The sequence below is a fragment of the Peromyscus californicus genome, unplaced genomic scaffold, assembly GCF_007827085.1.
Source record: "Peromyscus californicus insignis strain IS unplaced genomic scaffold, ASM782708v3 Scaffold_11__1_contigs__length_118956290, whole genome shotgun sequence".
Classification (NCBI taxonomy): Eukaryota; Metazoa; Chordata; class Mammalia; order Rodentia; family Cricetidae; genus Peromyscus; species Peromyscus californicus.
This window is the reverse complement of record NW_026294402.1, coordinates 50,238,217-50,259,884: the sequence shown is the minus strand read 5'-3', so window position 1 is coordinate 50,259,884 and position 21,668 is coordinate 50,238,217. Positions and strand designations below refer to the sequence as shown.

The 21,668-nt window shown below is 38.4% G+C and overlaps 1 protein-coding gene and 1 pseudogene across 4 annotated transcripts in view; one reads left to right on the top strand and one right to left on the bottom strand.

Annotated features, from left to right (window-relative positions):
* Positions 1 to 21,668, top strand: part of Scaper (S-phase cyclin A associated protein in the ER) — a 379,070-nt gene that overhangs the window by 96,594 nt on the left and 260,808 nt on the right. For all 4 annotated transcript variants that reach the window (XM_052760973.1, XM_052760997.1, XM_052760990.1 and 1 more), the window contains exons 17-20: positions 2,848 to 2,990; positions 15,152 to 15,233; positions 16,886 to 17,038; positions 17,720 to 17,827. In XM_052760973.1, the coding sequence (XP_052616933.1) occupies positions 2,848 to 2,990; positions 15,152 to 15,233; positions 16,886 to 17,038; positions 17,720 to 17,827 (486 nt within the window). The remainder of the gene's footprint in view (positions 1 to 2,847; positions 2,991 to 15,151; positions 15,234 to 16,885; positions 17,039 to 17,719; positions 17,828 to 21,668) is intronic.
* Positions 19,918 to 20,833, bottom strand: LOC128124580 (kinesin-like protein KIF23; annotated as a pseudogene).

Genomic DNA, 21,668 nt, shown 5'->3' with positions numbered 1-21,668 from the left:
TTCTTCTGTTCAAAAAAGAATGTTACTGAAATCGTTAATAAAGATTTGGACAGTCCCTTTCCTTAGTGTTTGGGTAGGAGCTCCACCACAGCCCCTGGCACCCTGGCATCCCTACGTCCAAAGAGACTGGAATGTTCTGGTGGAAGATCCACCTCAACTCCCCTCCCCCATCTCTTTCCTTAAACCTGCCCCTTCAAAGCCCACCAAACACAGCTCCTCCCCCACAGAGGCTCAGGACTACTCCCATAGGGTATTTAAACTGCACCCCAGAAAACAGACATGTGGTTTTCCTATCTCTCTTTCCTGTCTCCTCTCTGAGGGGCCAGAGAACCACCCAGGAACACTTTACCCATTAAAACCAGGGCTTTTCTAATTCGGTCTGATTTGGTTTGATTTGGATTGCTGTGTTGGTGGAGAAGCTTATGGGGTGCAAAAAAAAAACTTACCACTTAGGACCAGAGGGACATATCATTTATTGAGCAGTATCATCAGATATCTTGATTAGCTTTAAATTTCTGCAGCCACTGTTTCTATGATGGAGGAAGCATTAGGGGAAGGATTGCCTTACTGTGAAGAATCAATCTTTCTTAGTAAAATACCTTAACTGTGAAGAATTTTGCTACATAAAAAATTTGTAGTGTTTAAATAAATGGAGACTAACTGTATCTGTTTTAAGTACCTTTAGCTGTGATCACTTTAAGTACTACAAATAAGGCTTTTTGGCTAGGTGTGAAGTCATGAAAATACATATCCTTTTCTAATAGGAGCTTGTGTGCATAACAAATCTCAACTCTTCAGGACAAGGGCTGTTAATATTATTAACAATTAATAACTTAATTATTATTTACCATGTGACAAATCATAAAGTCCCAGGGGAAAAATGTATACTAGGTATAGAGGTACCATGGAAAGGGAATAATTACTTTGCTAATGGGATGACAGTGTCAGGGAAGGTTTTCTGTTAAGCTGATTTCTTTATTGGCTTTTCACAAAGAAGAAACTTCGTTTTTTGCTTTTAGTACTGGTGGTTGAGCCCAGGGCCTCCCTCAGATGTGCTAGGCAAGTGCTCTTTTCTGAACTATATCTTTGTAATTGAGAACCATATCATAAGCTATGGATAGAAAATGTCTTTTCATTCATCTGACCTTGTGTAGTTTACTTTAGAAATATTTTATAGTTTTTAATGCATGTCATATACTTTTATTATATTTATTATTTTTAAGAAAAATTTTCATGATGCTATTTGCTTTAGGCTTCTCTAAAGGAACAGAACTAACAGAATGAAATATATATGTATGTGTGTGTACGTGCGTGCATGTGTGTGCGTGAATGTTTGTGTATGTATATTAAAGTGTCTTACAGGCTGTGGTCTGGATAGTGCAACAATGGCTGTCTCCTGACAGAAAAGCCAAAGATCTGGTAGTTGTTCAGTCCATGAGACTGAATGTTAAAGCAGTCCCAATCTGGTGCTAGAGTCTCAGGGAAGTCCTAGAGAGCTGTCTGTTTTCAGTCCATGTTGCAATCCTGAGGAAATAGGTTCTAGTCCCAGTGAAGGAATGGTTCAGGAACAGGATAGATGAACTTGACCGTGAGAGTGAGGACAAGCGGGCAAAAAGCAAAGCTTCCTTCTTCCATGTTCTTTTCTGTGCACTGCCACCAGGAGAGGTAGCCCGGATTTAGGGTGGATAATTCCGCTTCAAATGGTCTGGGTTTATGGTGTGTAGCTTGAGTTTTCCTGCCTGGCCCACAGTCAGGACAAATCTCTCTCACCCGCCAGTCCCACAGCCACTCAGACCCAACCAAGTAAACACAGAGACTTATATTGGTTACAAACTGTATGGCCGTGGCAGGCTTCTTGCTAACTGTTCTTATATCTTAAATTAATCCATTTCTATAAATCTATACCTTGCCATGTGGCTCCTGGCTTACCGGCATCTTCACATACTGCTTGTCATGGCAGCAGCTGGCAGTGTCTCCCTCCGCCTTCCTGTTGTCTCAATTTTCCTCTCTGTTAGTCCTGCCTACACTTCTTGCCTGGCCACTGGCCAATCAGTGTTTTATTTATTGACCAATCAGACATACAGACCATCCCACAGCAATGGTGGGCTTTCCATTTCAAATAATTCAACCAAGAAAAATCCTTCATAGATGTGCCAGTTGCTTGATTGAGTTTTAGTTAATCCAGGTTTAGTCAGGTTGACAACCAAGATTAGCTGTCACACTATTGCAAACGGAATTTTTACCTAATTATATTTTCAAATTGTTCCTTGTCAGTTTGTAGGAATATAGTTGGCATATTTTTGTGGATGATGAATCTTCAACCTTGATTAAACTTGTTTTCTAACTGTGTCATAATGTGTGCTAGTAAGTATATATATGTATGTGTGTGTAGTTCTTAGGATTTAATGCATACCAGATCATGTTATAATTTTGTGTGACACTGGTAAATGACATATGAAAACCACATGTCTTTGCTATTTAATTATTGCTAAAATTCTTTTTTTTTAAAGATTTATTTAACATGTGTACTGTGTGTGTGTGTATGTGTGTGTGTGTGCCTGCTGTGTGCCCGCATGACACAAGAGGGCGCCAGATCTCCTTACAGATGGTTGTGAGCCACCATGTGGGTGCTGGGAATTGAACCCAGGTCCTCTGGAAGAGCAGCCAGTGCTCTTAACCGCTGAGCCATCTCTCCAGCCCCCTGTTGCTAAAATTCTTAGAAACCATGTACCTATTGACAATCCAGGAGTAAACCATCTAGAATATATGTTTGAGTCAAAGTTCTATCACGTTTGATCATTTTATTTTCACACATAATTCTAATAACTTTAATTTTTTTAACATCAGGAACGTAAGAGAGCCCTGGAGGCAGAACGGCAGGCCCGTGTAGAGGAATTGTTGATGAAGAGGAAAGAGCAGGAAGCCCGAATTGAACAACAGAGGCAAGAGAAGGAAAAAGCCCGTGAAGATGCAGCCCGAGAAAGAGCTAGGTACCTAATCTGCTCTCTTGTTTTTTGTCTCGATGAAAATCAGATCTTAACATCAGCAATGTCTTACATATATTCTAGAATTACTGCAAGTTTAGAAATTTGCTAAATTTTCATGATATTTGACACCACATTCAAAATGAAGACCTATTAAAACTTTGTATTGGCTGAGAAGGTTATTTGAAGTCTTTTTTTTTTTTTTTTTTTTTTTTTGCCTGAAAAAGTATAATTTGACTCTAGTTAGCTTCAATGAAAAGGAATTGTCTTTCAAGATATTTGCACCAGGCAGTGGTGGTGCACTCTTTAATCCCAGCACTCGGGAAGCAGAGGCAGGCGGATCTCTGTGAGTTCAAGGCCAGCCTGGGCTACAGAGTGAGTTCCAGGAAAGGCGCAAAGCTACACAGAGAAACCCTGTCTCGAAAAACCAAAAAAAAAAAAAAAAAAAAAAAAAAAAAAAGATATTTGCATCATAAAGGGTGGGTCAACTGAAGGTTTTTTTTGTTTTTGTTTTTATTATTCCTAGGTTATTTAGATGCCTTTGACTTGTAGTTCTCTAGAAGTGTGTAATTTAGCTTTGTGTGTCACATTGCTTCCTGTTACTGGTTTCTAATGAAGTTTTTTGTTATCTGAGGATAATATTTTGTCTATTTTTAGTGTTTTTATATTTGTTGAGACCATGTTTATAGCCTTAGATATGAACTATACTACAGAATGTTCTCTGTGCCCTTGGGGATGGTATTGGTTAGAGTGTTCCCTGCTTATCAACTGAGTACATGATAGAGCCCTCTAGTTTTCTGTTCCGTCTGTCTAGTCTCAAGTAGTGTAGCCAAATGGTATCTTCATGTATTTGATTTTAAGTGCATATATTCTACTCTCACTGTATCTTACTGAGAGATAAAAGCCAGTTTTCTTTTGCTACAAATGTAACCATAGTTACCATTTTAGTTTGTCTTCTGTCCTTTTGCTTTCATCCTATTGTGGTTTTGTTTCGTGAACATGTATTTTACTTCTTTGAAATCTGCTTATTTATTTCTGTCCTCTGATTCACATGTTAATTCCTTTTCACTTGATGTAATTTTAAATGTTATTGGGTTTATTTGCACCAGTTTTGGATTTGTCATCTCTCTGTCTCAAGTTTGTCACTTTTACTGCTTTGTTCTTTGTTAAACTAAAACTTTCTGGTAAATAATTTGTAACTCTTTTTCGAGTTTGCTTTCTGTTACTGTGATAAAACTCTAAAAAGCAACCTGGGAAAGAAAGGCTTTATTTGCCTTGCGGGTTATAGTCCATCATCAACTGAAGCCAGGGCAAGGACCGAAGCAGAAACCCTAAGGGAATGCTGCTCCCCGGCTTTCTTCCAGGCTTACATTCAGCTGCCTTTCTTCCATAGCCGAAGCTAGCCTGCCCAGGGTTGTCACCTCCCATGGTGGCAGGTGGTGTGGGTCCTTCCACCTCAGTCCACAGTCAAGAGGCCACTTAGATGTGACTGTAGACCTATCTTATAGAGGCAGTGCCTCCACCACAGTTCCTTATTGAGTCTTAAAGGTGCACTGTTTTAATTATTGTCTGACTGTTTGCTGGCTGTCTTTTTGACTTAATAGAACATACTTAAATTTATGACTAAATTAGCAATGCAGCTACTTTGTTCTTCCTCTCATGTCCTTATTGTCACACATCTTGGATCTGTATATGTCATAAACAGAACAATGTAGTGTTGCAGTTATTTCTTATGCTGTCCTATATTTTAAAGAATCTACAAAATTAATCAAGAAGCACTTTTTATTCCTTTGTGTACCCTTCTGCATATATTAATCATTTCTGATATGTGTCATTTCTTTTTATCCTGGTGTCTGTTGTTTTTAGTTGATGAGACTCACTGTAGCATTTTTTGCAAAGGGTTTTGTGTTTAGTGAACTGCTGGATACTCATTCATCTGGGAATATTTTAATTTTCTTTCATTTGAATAATAGTTTTTCTTTAAAAAATTTTGCCTGTCCTTTTCTTTTGTTTCTAATGAGAACTCTGCCTTTAACCCTGCTATTTTTCCCAGGTAGGGTAAGTTGCTTCTTTTCTTCAGGTTCACAAAATAGTCATTCTTTCTGTCTTTTGCCAGTTTGAAAATTATTTTTCTAGGGATCCCTTTGTTTCTCTTGTTCTGTACATTAATGTGGTTTTTTGTTTGTTTGTTTGTTTTGTGGGGGGCAGGGTTTCTCTGTGCAAGATTGATGACTGTCCTGGAATTCGCTTTGTAGACCAGGCTAGGCTCTAACTCACTGAGAACCGCCTGCCTGCCTCTGCCTCCCAAGTGCTGGCATTAAAGTCGTGCATCACCACTGCCCAGCCCATTAATGTGTTTTTAAAGCTAAATTTTGGAATCATTTGACAATTATTTGCCATATTTTCTTCAAATATTTGTTAGTTTCTTTAGTTCCTTGAGGTGTGATGGTTTTGTAGACTTTCTTTGGGTTTGATGATTCAACAGTTTCAGGGAGTTAATATTTGGGATTTTATATTTTCTTATTTTATATATATGGATCTTTTTCATGCATGTATGTCTGTGCTGCTTGCTGCCCACAGAGGCCAGGAGATGGCCTTAGATTCCCCTTCAATTGGAGTTAAAGATGGTTGTGAGCAGCTATGTGGGTGCTGGGAATTGAACCTGGGTCCTCTGGAAGAGCAGCCAATGCTCTTAACTCTGAGCCATCTGTCCAGTCCAGTATTAGAGATTTTTATAGGATGTTCCTCAAGACTTGTCTGATGTTTTTCTTATGGTTAGATTGAGGTTATGCTGTTTCATGAGGAGGACCACACAAGTGGAAGAATAATCTTAACATACCAAAAGTTTATGATGTCATCTTGATTTATTTCTGATTTGTGTATCACATGGGTTTAAATGCATATTTGCACATGTTAATATGGAGGCCAGAGGTCAACAGCAGAAGTTTCTTCAATTGATTTTCACTGTATTTTTTGAACAACAGTAATAACAACAAAAAAGCTTTGTCAGTAGTCCTGGAGTTCATTGGTTTGGCTAGACTGGCTTACCAACAATACCTGGGGATCCTTTGGTCTCCAGCTGCCCAGCACTAGGCTTATAGGCACATGCTAAAAGAATACAACGTTTGATGTGAGTCCTGAGGAATCTGAGCTGTGACCTCAAATCTTCATGCCCGTGTGGCAAACACTTATCCACTCAAATCATTTCCTATCCCTGATGTTGTTACCTTTGATCAACTAACTGAGGTAGTGTTTCTTCCCTATATAATTTAAAAATCCTCCCCCTGCCCTATTTGTTAAATTCTTTTAATATCAATATGACTTCATTTATTTTATATGTTTAATGTTGCAATCTGTGGTGGTTTGAATGAGAATGTCCCCCAAAGGCTCATATATTTGAATGCTTGGTCACAGTTTGTGGAACTGTTTGGGAAGGATTAGGAAGTGTGGCCTTGAAGGAGGTGTGTCACTGGGGTGGAAAAGCCTACACCATTCTCATTTACCTCTCTCTGTCTCCTGGTTGTTGGGTTGTTGTCTCAACATGTGAGCTGTCAGCTACTACTGTTCTAGTGCCATGCCTGTCTACCTCTCTCCATGTTTCCCCTGCCATGATGCTCATGGGTTCTAACCCTCTAGAATCCTGAGCCCCTAAAATAAATGCTTTCCTTTCTAAGTTGCCTTAGTTCTGGTGTTTTGTCATAGCAATAGAAAAGTAACTAAGATGTAATTCCATATGATTTACTTATTGTTGTTCTTTTGGATATTGGGAGGTCTTGTTAGTTCTTGTGTCTTTGGCTTTCTTATCATTGGTTGTAAAGCAATTTCTTGATTTCTGATAATACTAGTAATTCTAGACCTGTTTTCCCTGATCCACTCTGAGGACTAGCTATTTCTTCAAAGACCTCTGATGCATTTTATTAGAAAGATTTTGTTTTACTGTTTTTGTTCTTTTAGTTCAAGTGCTTTTTATTTGTTTATAGAAATTTTGTGCTTATTGGGATAATAGTCATCAAATTTTCTTTGTTTTCCCAGAAACAAAGAAACATATCTTTTTTATTTTTAAAAAGATTTTATTTTAATTGTATGTATAATGATGCTTTCCCAGCATAAATATCTATGTACCATGTGCATGTAGTGGCCATGAAGGTAAAGATGGCTTAGGATCCCCTGGTACTAGAATTGTGGATGCTTGTGAGCCACTGTGTAGGTGCTGGGAATTGAACTCAAGTCCTCTGCAACTCAAGACGTGCTCTTAGCTGTTGAGCCATCTCTCTAATACTAAACATAATTTATATGATTCCTAAAGCCCTGTAGTATGCTTTCTAGTCTAAACTCAATGTAGGGATTCATTTCTAGACAATTTTAGTTCACACCTTTTATTTTTATGAAAATGGTGCTGTGGTATTGTGAGCATGACATTTGTATTTCTTTTTCTATTCTATGTCTACATGTATGCCTTAACATGCATGTGGAGGTCAGAGGACAACTTGTGGGAGTTGTTCTCTCATTCCACCATGTGAGTATTTGGGGTCAAATTTAAGTTGTCAGGTTTGGTGGTAAGCATCCTTAACCACTGAGAACCACCTCTCCCACTGCATAAATATAATTTGTAACCAAATAAACTATGTGTGACTTATTAAATTAAATGGTATATGGTATATATTTTTTAAATTAAATGGTATATTGATTTTGTAAAGAAGAATAGAATTCCTTTTTTTTTTTTTTTTTCGTATTTCTCTACTTCAATTTCCATTCCAGCAGTACAGGTAATTTTAGCTTTGTCCTGTGTACCAGTCACTGAATCATTCCCAACCTTCAAAGACAATTAACATGTTTTTTACATACTTAGACTTATTAGTAACTAACTCAATTTTCTTCTTGGAGACAGCCTCTGTATCTTTTTGGAGGTTGCTTCTGGGTTAGGGCTAGGGACATGTGTCCACTTTCCTTTTAGCTCTAGGACCCCAACTGGCATAGACTCTAGACTCTACATGCTGCTTCAGTTTCTGTGAGTTCATATGTGCATCAATCATGTAGATTTAGAGGACCTTGTTTTGGTTTTTTTGCTTTGTTTGTTTGTTTGTTTGTTTTGGTGTCCTCCATCCCCTCTGGCTCTTAAAATTTCCACTTCCTCTTCTCTGGGGTTTCCTGTTTCTCGAAGGGAGGGATTTGATGGAGACATTCTGTTTTGGGCTAAGAATTCTAAGGTCTTACTCTCTGAATAATGTCTGGCTGTGGGTCTCTGTATTTGTTCCCCTGCTGCTTGAGGAAGTTTCTCTAATGCCAGCTGAGAAAGGCACTGATCTATGAGTAGAGCAGAATATCATAAAGAGTAATTCTACTGCTGCTGCTGCTACTACTTTTCCTCTTCTTCCTCTTCCTCTTCCTCCTCCTCCTCCTTCTTCACAGTAATATTTGGTTTTACACCTAGGTTCCTGGGCTCTCTAGTCTCAGGCTCTTGGTCACCCAGGCAGTGTTGGATATGGGTTCCATCTCATGGAGTGGGCCTTAAGTCAAATCACATATTGCTTGGTGATTCCCACAAGCTTTGTGTCACCACTGCACTAGCATATCTTGCAGGCAAGAAACCATTGTAGATCAGAGTGTTTGCGACTGGGTTAGTGGTTATGGTTTTTCCTTGGTACTAGGCAGAGTACTTTCCTTTACTAAAGATGTACCTAGCAAATAAGGGTGAAAGGTCTGTGTAGGCACAACTTGATTATCTCCATGCTCAATAAGTTGTATGTGTGTGGTCTACAGTAATGTCTTGCAGTCATTTTGTGGAAAGCAACCTAAAATCTTGGCAACAGCATGGGTTGTTTGGGAGTTCCTATGAGACCCCTTTAACCAACAATTATATGTAACCCAGTCCTAGTACTGAAAGTTTCATTTGGTGGCAAGAGATGGCCAGCTGGGGCTCTGTGTCTCCCATTATTTGGCAGTTTCCTTAGATCACCTTCATGTATGTATATATTTTATGAAGCTTCTGTATTAGGTTTCCACACTACCCCTCAAGTGGCCCTAAATTTTAGCTGTCTCTCCATGTATTCCTTCCCCATTCCCACTTGCTCCTCCCATTCCAGTTTCTTCCCTAACGCATCTATAACTATCCTATTTCCCTTTCCTTGGCAGATCCTCCCTAGTCACTTACTCTACACCTAAACTCTGTGCTTCTTTGGATTGTAGCTTAGTTATCAATGACTCAACAGCTAATATCCATATAGAAGTGAATACATACCACATTTGTCTTTCTGGATCTGGGCTACCTCGTTCAGGACGATTTTTTTCTAGTTCCATCTATTTACCTGTGAATTTCATTTTTTTTGATGGCTGAGTAATACTTTGTTGTATAAATGTACCACACTTTCTTTATTCATTCATAAAGAACTATTGAGGGACTTCTAGATTGTTTATGATTTCTGGCTATTATGAATAGAGAAGCAATGAACATGGTTGACCAGGTGTCTCTGTAGTAGGATGAAGTGTCCTTTTGGGTATATACCCATGAGTGGTATAACTGGATCTTGAGGTACATCTATTCCCATCTTCCTGAGGGACTGCCACATTGATTTCCATAGTGTAGCACCAAATGAGTTTTAATTTCCACCAGCAATGGACGAGTGTTCCCCTTACTCCACATCCTCCTAAGCATGAGCTATGGTGATATTTTATTTGTACTGAAATGTGATTTTATTTGTATGTTAATAAATAAAGTTGCCTGGGGGTCAGAGCTAATAGCAAGCCATAGCAGAACCGGGCGTTGGTGGCGCATGCCTTTAATCCCAGCACTTGGTAGGCAGAGCTAGGTAGATCTCTGTGTGTTCAAGGATACATCCAGCATTGGAGACACATGCCTTTAATCTCAATACCAACCATAGAAGACCTGGAGGTCTGTACAGACAGGCAGTGACTAGGAGGTCATGTGGTTGGGTTTACAACCAATGAGAAGGCAGAACAGAAACCCTATAAAAAAAGAGACAGACACAGGAAGTAGCTCTCTTTTGGAGAGGTAGGATCACCGCGATAGTGAAGGGTAAGATTTTTAGCTCTTAGCTATTGCTCTGACCTCTTGGCTTTTGTCTCTGTATTGGCTCTGTGTTTCTTATTTAATAAGACAGTTGGTTACTTCTATTATGAGCTGTCACTTGTTTTATTGATCTTAGCTGTTTTGGCAGGTGTAAGATGAAATCTCAAAGTAGTTTTAATTTGCATTTCCCTGATGACTAAGAATGTTGAGCATTTATTTTTCAGTCATTTGAGTTTCCCCTTTTGAGAGTTCTCCGTTTAGATCAGTACCTCATTTTTCATTGGGTTACTTGTTTTCTTGATATTTAGCTGAGTTCTTTATATACTTTGGATATTAGCCCTCTATCAGATGTGTGGTTTGTAAAAATCTTTTCCCATTCTGTAGGTTGATGCTTTGTCTTCTTGGCTTCTACTTTTTAACTTTTTCCTTCTTCGTCTAGGACTTTCAGGTGTTCTGTTAAATTACTATTATGAGATCTCCATTTTTTTAAAAAATGTAGCCACTTAGTGCTATAAACTTGCCTCTTAGAACCACTTTCATTGTATCCCATAAGTTTGGGTATGTTGTTTATTTTCATTTAATTCTAGAAAGTCTTTAATTTCCTTAATTTCTGTCTTGACCCATTTTTCTTTCTTTTTTTCTTTTTTGGTTTTTCGAGGCAAGGTTTCTCTGTGAAGCAGTCCTGGCTGTCCTGGAACTCACTCTGTAGGCCAGGTTGGCCTTGAACTCACAGAGATCCTCCTGCCTCCGCCTCCTGAGTGCTGGGATTAAAGGCGTGTGCCATCACCACCCAGCTTTGACCTGTTTTTCATTCAGTGGTGAGTGGTTCAGTTTCCACATGTTTGTAAGCTTTCTGTTGCTGATACCTAACTTTAATTCCTGGTGGTCAGATAAGATGTTTGGGTGAAATATTCTGTAAATATCTGTTAGTTCCTTTTGGCTTATAACCTCCATTAGTTCCAGCCTTTCTTTGTTTAGTTTTTGCTGGATGGCTTGTCCTTTGGTGAGAGTGGGGTAGTATGTTTCCCCATCTGTGGTGGACAAAGAAGCATGTAGCTGACAAACAGGGCCAGGGCAACAAGATATCTGAGATGAAGAATGGTTCGTTTTTCTGGATTAAGTCTCCTCAACAAATTTCCATGGTCTGTGCTGCCGCTGGATGATGTGTTGATGTCTATGATCCATTCTGCCACCCAAGACCACGTTCATGTCCGTGATCTGAGATGCTGCCAGAAATCATGTGGAAGTCCCTGATCTATGCTGCGGCTGGCTGCTATGGTGTTGATGACAGCAGATTCATAACTGCGAATCAGAGACATTGACGGCTTCTGTGACAACCTCCCCCACCCCCTAAAAAAGGAAACGGTCCAGAAAAGAAGCTGTTGAAGACAGTCCTTAAAAGCTGTGATAAAGATGCTGAAGTGTAGCTCTCCACAGCTGACAGCTTCTGGTGAGGGAGTGGGGAAGGACTCAGTTTGTTTAAGGGGCTGGCCACTAGGAGTTTGACTGTGCTCCAGTGAGTATATGGGCAACACAAACTGGACTTGGTGTGGGGTTTTTGGGCGGCAGGCACAAGGGTGGGAACTGAGTGTGATTGGAGTGCATTGTATGAAATTCCCAGATAATTAATAAAAATATTATTTTTGGGAAAAAAGGTCTCATCAGCGTATGAGGGTCAATATGTGATTTAAGGTGTTTAATATTTTTTTTTATTTTTATTTTTTTTAATGAACTAGGGTACTCGTGTTTGGGGCATAGGTATTAATAATTTCAATGTCCTCTTGGTGGATTTTTTTCTTTGATGAGTATGTATGTACTGTCCTTCCCCATCTCTTCTGAAGTCTATTTTGTTAGATATTAAAACGACTATAACTAGCTTGTTTCTTCCATTTGCTTGAAATATTTTTTTCCATCCCTTTACCCTGAGGTGATATCTATCCTTGATGTTAAGATGTATTTCTTGGATCCTTCTGTTTTTGCATCCATTCTTTTAGTCTGTCTTTTTTTTTTTTAATTTGGGAATTGAGAATACAGATGTTGAGAGATATCAGTGAAAAATGTTTGTTGATTCCTGTTATTTTGTTGGTATTGGGGTGTGTGTGTATGTATATTTCCCTTTTTATTTGCTGATCTGAGATTATTTATTCTTTGTGTTTTCTTGGATGTCATTAACCTCTTTAGGTTGGAGTTTACTTTCTAGAGCATTCTGCAGGGTTGGATTTGTAAATAGATATTGCTTAAATTTGGTTTTATTATGAAATGTCTTATTTTTTTCCATCCATCATGATTAAAAGTTTTGCTGGGTATAGTAGTCTGGGGTGGCATCTGTGGTCTCTTAAGCATCTGTAGAACACCTGTCCAGGCCCTTCTGGTTTTAGAGTCTCCATGGAGAAGTCAGGTATTATTCTAATAGATCTGCCTTTATATGTTACTTGGCCTTTTTCCTTTGCCCCTTTTATTGTTCTTTATTTGTTCTTTATGCTTAGTGTTTTGATTATTTTGTGCCTAGGGGAATTTCTTTTCTGGTCTAGTCTATTTGGTGTGTTGTATGCTTCTTACACCTTGATAACCATCTCTTTCCTTAGGTTAGGGAACTTTTCTTCCATTATTTTGTTGAAAATATTTCTATGTTTTTGACTTGGGTTTCTTTTTTTGCTTCTTTCTATTCCTGTTATTTTTAAATTTGGCCTTTTCACAGTGTCCCAGATTTCCTGGATGTTTTGTGCCAAGATTTATTTTAGATTTAACATTTTCTTTTACTGTGGTATCTGTTTATTCTAAGTGTCTTCTCTTTAATGCCTGAGATTTTCTCTTCATCTGTTGTATTCTGTTGGAGAGGGTTGCCTGTGAGGTTCTTGTTCAAATTTCCAAATTTTTCTTTTCCAGATTTTCCTCAGTTTGGATTTTCTTTACTCATTCTGTTTCCACTTTTAGGTCTTGAACTGTTTTATTCATTCCCTTCCACTATTTCTGTTTTCATAGATTTCTTTAAGGGATTTCTTTGTTTGTCTTTAAGGACCTCGATCGTATTCATCAAGGCTGTTTTAAAGTGTTTGTCTTGTGCTTCAGCTATGTTGCAATACTCAGGGCCTACTGTTGTAGGCTTGCTGGGCTATGGTGGAGACATGCTGTCCTGGCTGTTACTGAGTTTTTAAACTGGCATCTAGGCATATTAGTTTGTTATTATAATTCCAGGTGCTGATACCTGGCTTTTGTCTTTGTTGGGTGGGTGTTTTGTTCCTTGCTTTTGGTTGCCCTTTCTGGTCATTAGGACCATTTTGTGCCTTTGTGTTGCCTGGTAGGAATTCTGACTTATGTGGCCCCTGGTGGTCCCAGGTAAAATGTGTTTTTAGGTGTTGGGAGCTAATGGAGGATGGAGGATGGTGAGGGGTTCCCCAGGAGGGAAGAAAGCAGGGTATTCCACCAGGATCTGATTTGTCCTCTGGGAATGGGCTTAAAGAGTGAGAAGTGGCCACAAATAGAGATGAGACTGGGGGATTGGCTATGGAGGAGAGAGGGAAAAGTGAAAATCTGAAGCTTGCCTACCTACCTACTTTTTTTTTGTTTGTTTGTTTTTTTTTTGAGACAGGGTTTCTCTGTGTAGCTTTGTGCCTTTCCTGGAACTCACTTGGTAGCCCAGGCTGGCCTCGAACTCACAGCGATCCACCTGGCTCTGCCTCCCGAGTGCTGGGATTTAAAGGCGTGCGCCACCACTGCCCGGCCTACCTACCTACTTTAATGGCCTACTACTTCCTAATATAGCAACCCTTTAATACTATTCTTCATGTTGTAGTGACCCCCAACCATAAAATTATTTTTTTTTATTTTTTTATTTTTATTTTTTTTTTTTTTTTGGTTTTTCGAGACAGGGTTTCTCTGTGTAGCTTTGCGCCTGTCCTGGAACTCACTCTGTAGCCCAGGCTGGCCTTGAACTCACAGAGATACACCTGGCTCTGCCTCCCGAGTGCTGGGATTAAAGGCGTGCGCCACCACCGCCCGGCCATAAAATTATTTTTATTGCTACTTCATAACTGTAATTTTGCTAGTTATGAATTGTAATGTAGATATCAGATATGCAGGATATCTGATATGCAGCCCCTGTGAATGGGATGTTTGACCACCATTGCATTCCATAGCTTGAGAACTGCCGGCCTATTTGCTTCTCTGTCAGGCTTGGCTAGCAAGTTCCCAGAGAGAGCGTACTGGAGTGGGGGCTGGAACAACAGGATGTGTGGGGAGGGAGGCTGGAGGAGAAGATCTGCTTGATTCACTGGAGATGAGGGCCAAGAGGAGGTGGAGGCTGCAGCAGGTGGTCTGCTCCAGTTGGATTTTGAGTGGAGAGGGAGAAGTGAGAATCTGCAGTTAGCTTCCCTGCTTCCCTGGGAGGCCCAGGGACTCTTTGAACGTATTTCTAAGGTAGAGAGCAATAGGGAAAGACACCTGACTCTCATCTCTGGCCTCCATAGGCATGTGACACACCACACAACTACCAAGTTGGTGGACATCTTGAGTTCATTCTCTAAACTTTCGTGCTCTTTCACTGCATTTTCAGCTTTTGTGAGTTTTCATCCTATTTTAATAGACTCGGTTTTTATTTCTTCAGATTTGCTTGATTTTTAACGTTTTCTGAACTTTTATGGAATTCTTCTGATCAAAATACTTTCCTTTCTAATTTCTCCCTGGAAGCTCAGATACCAGCATCCTTGTTTAGCTTTTCAGTTAGAAATGCTGATGTTCAGAGTACACCATGGTATCCTCTTCTATTCACTTTATCAGCTTGTGCCTTTTCTGTGGTTTTCTTGTGGGAGTAGTAATATTTTTAAGAGAATAAGTATAAATTATGTTTTCAACATTTTATATTTAATGATAGTTCCAGAACCATTCTTGGGGTCAGAAACTTATTTTCATAGCTTATCGTCTGTGTTGCATCATCACTAAAAAAACCAAGATGAAACAAACTCCTATTGCTTCTCAAATATTTATTGGCAATATTTGAGGTATAATACACACTCAGAATATTTTAAAAATAATGGCCTGTTAGAATATATAAGCCTTGCATCTAAATTGTGTTTTTTGGTTACATGAGATTGGGCGTGTTACTCCACGCAAGTGAACCTACAGATCTGACTGTGTCTTACAGAGACCGGGAAGAACGGTTGGCAGCGCTCACGGCAGCTCAACAAGAAGCTATGGAAGAGCTGCAGAAGAAAATCCAGCTCAAGGTCAGTACAGCTTGTTATTTTAATTTGAAATTTCAGAGCTTACAATGGAGCACATTACAAAATTCAATGGAATAAAAGTTGAATTAATTTGTATTTATAATATTTACATAACAGATCTTTTGTGATTGAGTTATAACTGACTCAAACTCAACTGTTTGGAAACCAAATTTATTTTGATATAAATTTATATTGTAGAATCATTGTGGAACAGCAGTGAAGATACTTAGTACTCTTATTAATCAGTTAGTAAATAACTTGAAGTCATTACTAATAGTACTTATTTTAATTATCTAGTAATTATTCATTTGATTTCAATGCTTTTGAGTTGCATAATTCTAACTTGGATGGTTATAAAAACTATTGATTTCTAGAAAAAAATTTCCCAATATTATAGCATGTAGGTGGTCTCTGCTATATATATGAGTGCTTTATACAATGATTTACATGTTGGCTCCTTATAGAAATAGTAACTTTTTAATGTGAAAGACCACATTTTTCTATTTGTCATAGTAATTTATCATTCATTTAAATTCAATGCAGCAAATATTAATGAATGGATAAGATTGGATTCCCATTTTCAGAAAGTGCCTAATCTAGTATGAAATTCAGATGTTAAATGGATAACTTCTGCATAATAGAGGTAGGGTTATAGTCCAATATGCGTATTAAAGATCAGGTAGAATAATTACTCAGCTGAATCTTGAAAAAATTAGTTGAATATAGAAAATACAATTGAGTAAGATACATTCTGGCTATACAAAATAGTGTGAACACAAAAAAGATTTTCCTGGGATAGTGGCTGGAGGTGAAAAAGTAGTTATAGGGCAGGTGTAGGTATAGGTCTTTGTCACTTTCCTGCTGTGTGACTAAGCATGGTGTTTCTGTGGATCAGCACTTCTCATAGTGTTTGATAGGTAACCAAATGGGTAGTTGGTAAAAGTTTATCAAATTCAGCCGGGCGGTGGTGGCGCACGCCTTTAATCCCAGCACTCGGGAGGCAGAGGCAGGCGGATCTCTGTGAGTTCGAGGCCAGCCTGGTCTACAGCGCGAGATCCAGGAAAGGCGCAAAGCTACACAGAGAAACCCTGTCTCGAAAAACCAAAAAAAAAAAAAAGTTTATCAAATTCTACCTCCAATTAACCAATAGTGTTGAGTCTCTGAGCACAGTGGTGCACTAGAAGATATATGAAGTTCTGTGTTAAAAATCTTTAACTTGCCGGGCGGTGGTGGCGCACGCCTTTAATCCCAGCACTCGGGAGGCAGAGCCAGGCGGATCTCTGTGAGTTCGAGGCCAGCCTGGGCTACCAAGTGAGTCCCAGGAAAAGGCGCAAAGCTACACAGAGAAACCCTGTCTCGAAAAACCAAAAAAAAAAAAAAAAAAAAAAAAAATCTTTAACTTACTGTTTTCCAAATTTGTCTATGAAACTGTTCCCACAAAACATGTACTACCATCTTGTTGACACATTTTAGGAAGCATTATTGTGCATGAGTGATGTTAAAAGACTGTGTTCTTTGTTCTTCAGTGTGAAAGTTAGTATCAAAAAAAGGTACATTTGGATTATTTTAGAAGTTTTAATGGAAAGTCTTTCCCCCAGTTCTCAGTATAATCTGAATACTTTTTAAGTTTCCTCACACTTTGCCCCTGTCTACAGCATGATGAAAGCATTCGAAGACACATGGAACAGATTGAACAAAGGAAAGAAAAGGCTGCTGAGTTAAGTAGTGGGCGACATGCAAATACTGATTATGCCCCTAAACTGACCCCTTATGAAAGAAAGAAGCAGTGTTCTCTCTGCAATGTCCTGGTAGGTGGTTGTCACTATTAATAGTCTAGTGATAGAATTTATTGCTAAAATTTATTAAAAGGCTTCCAGCCTTTTAAATCTGGTGCTAAGGCATCTACTAAGTGATATTGACTTCTTTGAGGATTTTAAATGAAAAGTAAATGTTAAAAATAATAGCATTTAGGAATGGAGGTGCAAAGTGCCGATGCATGCAATTGTTACTGAAATGGTTGTTTACCTGTTTAATGATAGACTAAGTCAATATTTTAATATATTGGAACCAGAAATCAAAACCCAATTTTTCAGTGCTGAGACTTGAATCTTTAAACTTAGTCTCAGAATTGCATTCTAAGGGAAATATTTTAAGCTTTTTATATATATATATATATGTATATATATATATTCATATAATATATTTATACATAGAAATATATATTATATAAATAAAGCTTTATATATGTATATGTATATTACATATATGTTAATAACATTAAAATATCAATTATTAATATAATTTGTATATTAATATAATTATATGATGTATAATTTATATGCGATATAATATAGGTTATATAATTTATATATTAATATATATTCTAGAGTGATCTGAAATTGTATATAATATACTGGATTGAATGTTTAGTTTTTAACATTGGATGCAGTGGTATGTTGATTGATTTGGCTTTGATTTTGTGTTTTTAGATTGCTTCGGAGGTATATCTTTTTAGCCACATTAAAGGGAAAAAACACCAGCAAGCTGTGAGGGAGAATAGCAGTATCCAGGGGCGTGAACTTTCAGATGAAGAAGTGGTAAGCTTTACTTCTGTCTTTTTACAATTACTAATTGATTATCTAGGCTCTGCTCTTTTATTATGAGTTCCTTATTTATGTGTATTCATATAACTATTTAGAACCATATTTAGCACTTAATATCTCTATTAATATAATAGACATATATGTTATTATTTTAGTAAAAATATTAACTATACAAACAAAATTTTTGTTATCACTTACATAATTTTTGTACCAGAAAAAGTTACAGTATTTTGTGCTTGTGAGATAGTTAGCTCAGAGAATAAAGGCACACGCAGCCAAACCTGTCAACCTCAGTTTGATCTCTGAGATTGATAGGGTGGAAGGAGAGACTTGACTCCTTCAAATTGTCATGTAGTAATCCCCACCTACATGGTATGGCACACAAACAACTGAATGTGCACACATACACCCTAATGAATAGAACAGATTAAAAAAGATTTTTAAGACATTATAATCAGGTTCTTCAGAGATGGCTCTGCAGTTAAGAGCACCAGAGTTTATAGAGAACCAGAATTTGTTTTTGAGCACCCATGTTGGGTATCTCACAACTGCCTGGAACTCTAGCTCTAAGGGATCTGATGCCCTCATCTGGTCTCTGTGGGCAGACACACACAAGTACACACACACACACACACACACACACACACACACACACACACACACACAAATAGATCTTTAAAAAAGAGAAGTTATAATATTTTGTTATTAATTTGAGACAAGAATTCATCAGTAAAGCTAGGCAGTGGTGATGCACGCCTTTAATTCCAGCATTTAGGAGTCAGAGGCACGCGGATCTCTGAATTTGAGGCCAGTTTGGTCTTCAGAATGAGTTCCAGGACAGCCAGGGCTAGACAGAGAAACCCTGTCTTGAAAAACAAAACAAAACAAAATAAAACAAAACAACAAAAAAAGGAATTTATCAGTGATTTATCAAATGATTTAGAAAACATAGATCAATATCTATTTCATGTAAGTGGTTAATGTTGAATTAGTAAACAATTTACAAAGTTTTAGAAACGTATTATTTACTTATATATAATTATTATGTACTGAAATTTTACATTTTTATGAATATTTATAATTTTGTATTTAACTGTTCTTGAGCTAGGATGATATCTATGAATTTATTTGTTCTTCCTGTTCTAAATATGTAGAATTCATGCTTGATAAACATCTGTTAAGATGCCCAGGAAAGATTATCGTGGTTTCTTTGAGGGCAGTGTCTGTTTGTAGATATCAGTGTATGTTAAACTTATGTTTAAGATTTATTTTTATTCAGTTATTTTTGAGTGTGGTGGGTGGAGTTCAGGAGACAGCTTTGGGGGTTGGCTCTTTCATTCCACCTTGTTTGTGAAGCAGAATTTCTCTTGTTAATATTGGCCACTGCTCTGCATACTCAAGATTCTTCAGATTTCCCACCTCCCATTTTGACTCAGAGTAACCCATGGCAACTAACTCTTATTATTTGGGCTTTGGGGACTAAATTCAGGCTTGTCATCAGGGTTTTACTCACTGAGCCATCTTACTGGCTGTGTGTGTGTGTGTGTGTGTGTGTGTGTGTGTGTGTGTGTGTGTGTGTACATTTCTCGTGCTTTTTATTTCATTTCCTTTGGCATATCTAAAGGTGAGAAAGTAAATATACATACAGAATTCTAAATACTTTCTAAAATGGTTTTACCATTGGCCAGTTACCATCTTTGTTTTGTCTTAATTGTTAGATATGTTTAAAGTACATTTTTTTTGCATCTTATCAGTAGCAGAATTTGTTTTCTTTAAGAAACCCTAGAGAGGGCTGGAGAGATGGCTCAGAGGTTAAGAGCACTGACTGCTCTTCCAGAGGTCCTGAGTTGAATTCCCAGCAACTACATGGTGGCTCACAACCATTTATGATGAGATCTGGTGCCCTCTTCTGGCATGCAGGCATACATGCAAGCAGAATACTGTATGCATAATAAATAAATAAATTAAAAAAAAAGAGAAAGAAAGAAACTCTAGAACATATTTAGAACAGTTGGAAAAATCACAAAAATTTCATTGTGATCTAGATACTCTCTTTTGTATGATGACCCCAATATTGCTTTTGGCACTGCTTTGGAGAAGTCATCAATACAAACAAAAATGTTCTGATACCAGGGCTGTCAGTTCAAGGCCTCTTCGATTTGGGTTGTGAATGATACTGATACTGGGGTCCCAGCTGAGATCCTGCTCTCATCCTCACAGCCAGGGAACAGTTTGTTTCTACACCGGCCCGTTCAGACTCTGTAACCTCTGGTTGGGCAGGTGCTACTGTGGATGATCTTTATTTTTGACTGCTAGTTGGTGATTCTGATTTTACAGTCTCAACATTAATAAACTGAACAGATTGTCCACCACCTCATTAACATCACCCCTAATTCCTTTAATCTGAATCTTCCTATCAGAGGCCACTTCCTGGTGGGTCAGCAGGTACTTCTCACACTTAGCTAGTACCTTTTCATTTTCAACAGACACTATGATGGTGTGAGGGACATGTGACTGCATGACTGTCTCAATTTGCATGTTAGAGGGAGGTAGACTTATGATCTACTCATCTGCTCCATGCAGAATGGAACTTTCTGTGTCAGATGGTAGTTGGTGTATTAGGCATGGGTGATGGAGGGACAGATCTCATGGTGATATTTTTCGTGGCCCAGCTCTCAGGAGGGTGTCTCTGGCTTTTCAGGTTTGGATTCAGTCACATTCTCAATTTCTTTTAATAAAGCTTTGAAAGTAATACACTGGTTGCTAAACTCCTCAGTCATCAGTCATCACAGGCAATGTTGTTTTTCCAAGACTTCAATTATTTTTGGAAGGGTCTCTCATTGATATCCAAAGTTTGAACAGGGGCAATGATGAGAAGCTCTGTAGATTCATTTCAGTCACCAGTGGCTCATCGAATTGTCCTTCCTAGCCCAGTTTCTCTTTGCCTTCCTGTGTCAAGCTCCATACCACTCTTGGTCTCATTCTTTCACTTCTTGGATTACTTCAGCAAATCTCATGACTTGGAAGCTTTCTTCATAGTCTTCAGCCTTTGTATTCACACCCAATCAGCTGTATCTTCCCTTTACAATTGAAGTAGTTCTTGAACAGATGATGTGGGGTTTGAAAGAAAATGGCCCCTAAAAGGAGTGGCACTATTAGAAAGTATGACCTTGTTGGAGGAAATGTGCCACTGTGGGGGCAGGCTTTCATAATTAATAATAGTCTCTGTGTCATGATTTGGTTGTTGGCAATACAAAAAAGCCTGCTACAGTACATTCTATACCATACATACTGTGGTTCTTACCTTCTTGGAGCATTTTAGATTGTGGGAGTACAGAGTCTGTGTTCTTTGTAGATGTACTACAGCCATTCCACTCGGGCTTTATGGGATTAAACTGCACACCTTCTGTAGTGGTTTGAATAGGAATGGCCCCCATAGACTCATGTGTTTGAATTCTTGGCCCATAGGGATTGGCACTATTAGGTGTGGTCTTGTTCGAGAAGGTTTGACTTTGTTGGAGGAAGTATGTCACTGTGCAGGTGGGCTTTGATGTCTTATATGCTCAAGCTATACCCAGTATGGCTCCCAGTTCACATCCTGTTGCCTGTGGATCAAGACATAGAACTCTCAGCTCCTTCTCCAGCACCATGTCTGCCTTCACGCCACCCTGTCCCGCCATGATGATAATGGACTAAAGCTCTGAAACTGTAAGCCAGCCCCAATTAAATGTTTCCCTTTTTAAGAGTTAATGTGGTCATGGTGTCTCTTCACAGAAATAGAAACCCTAACTAAGATGGAAGTTGGTACCAGGGACTGAGTTATTGCTGTCATAGG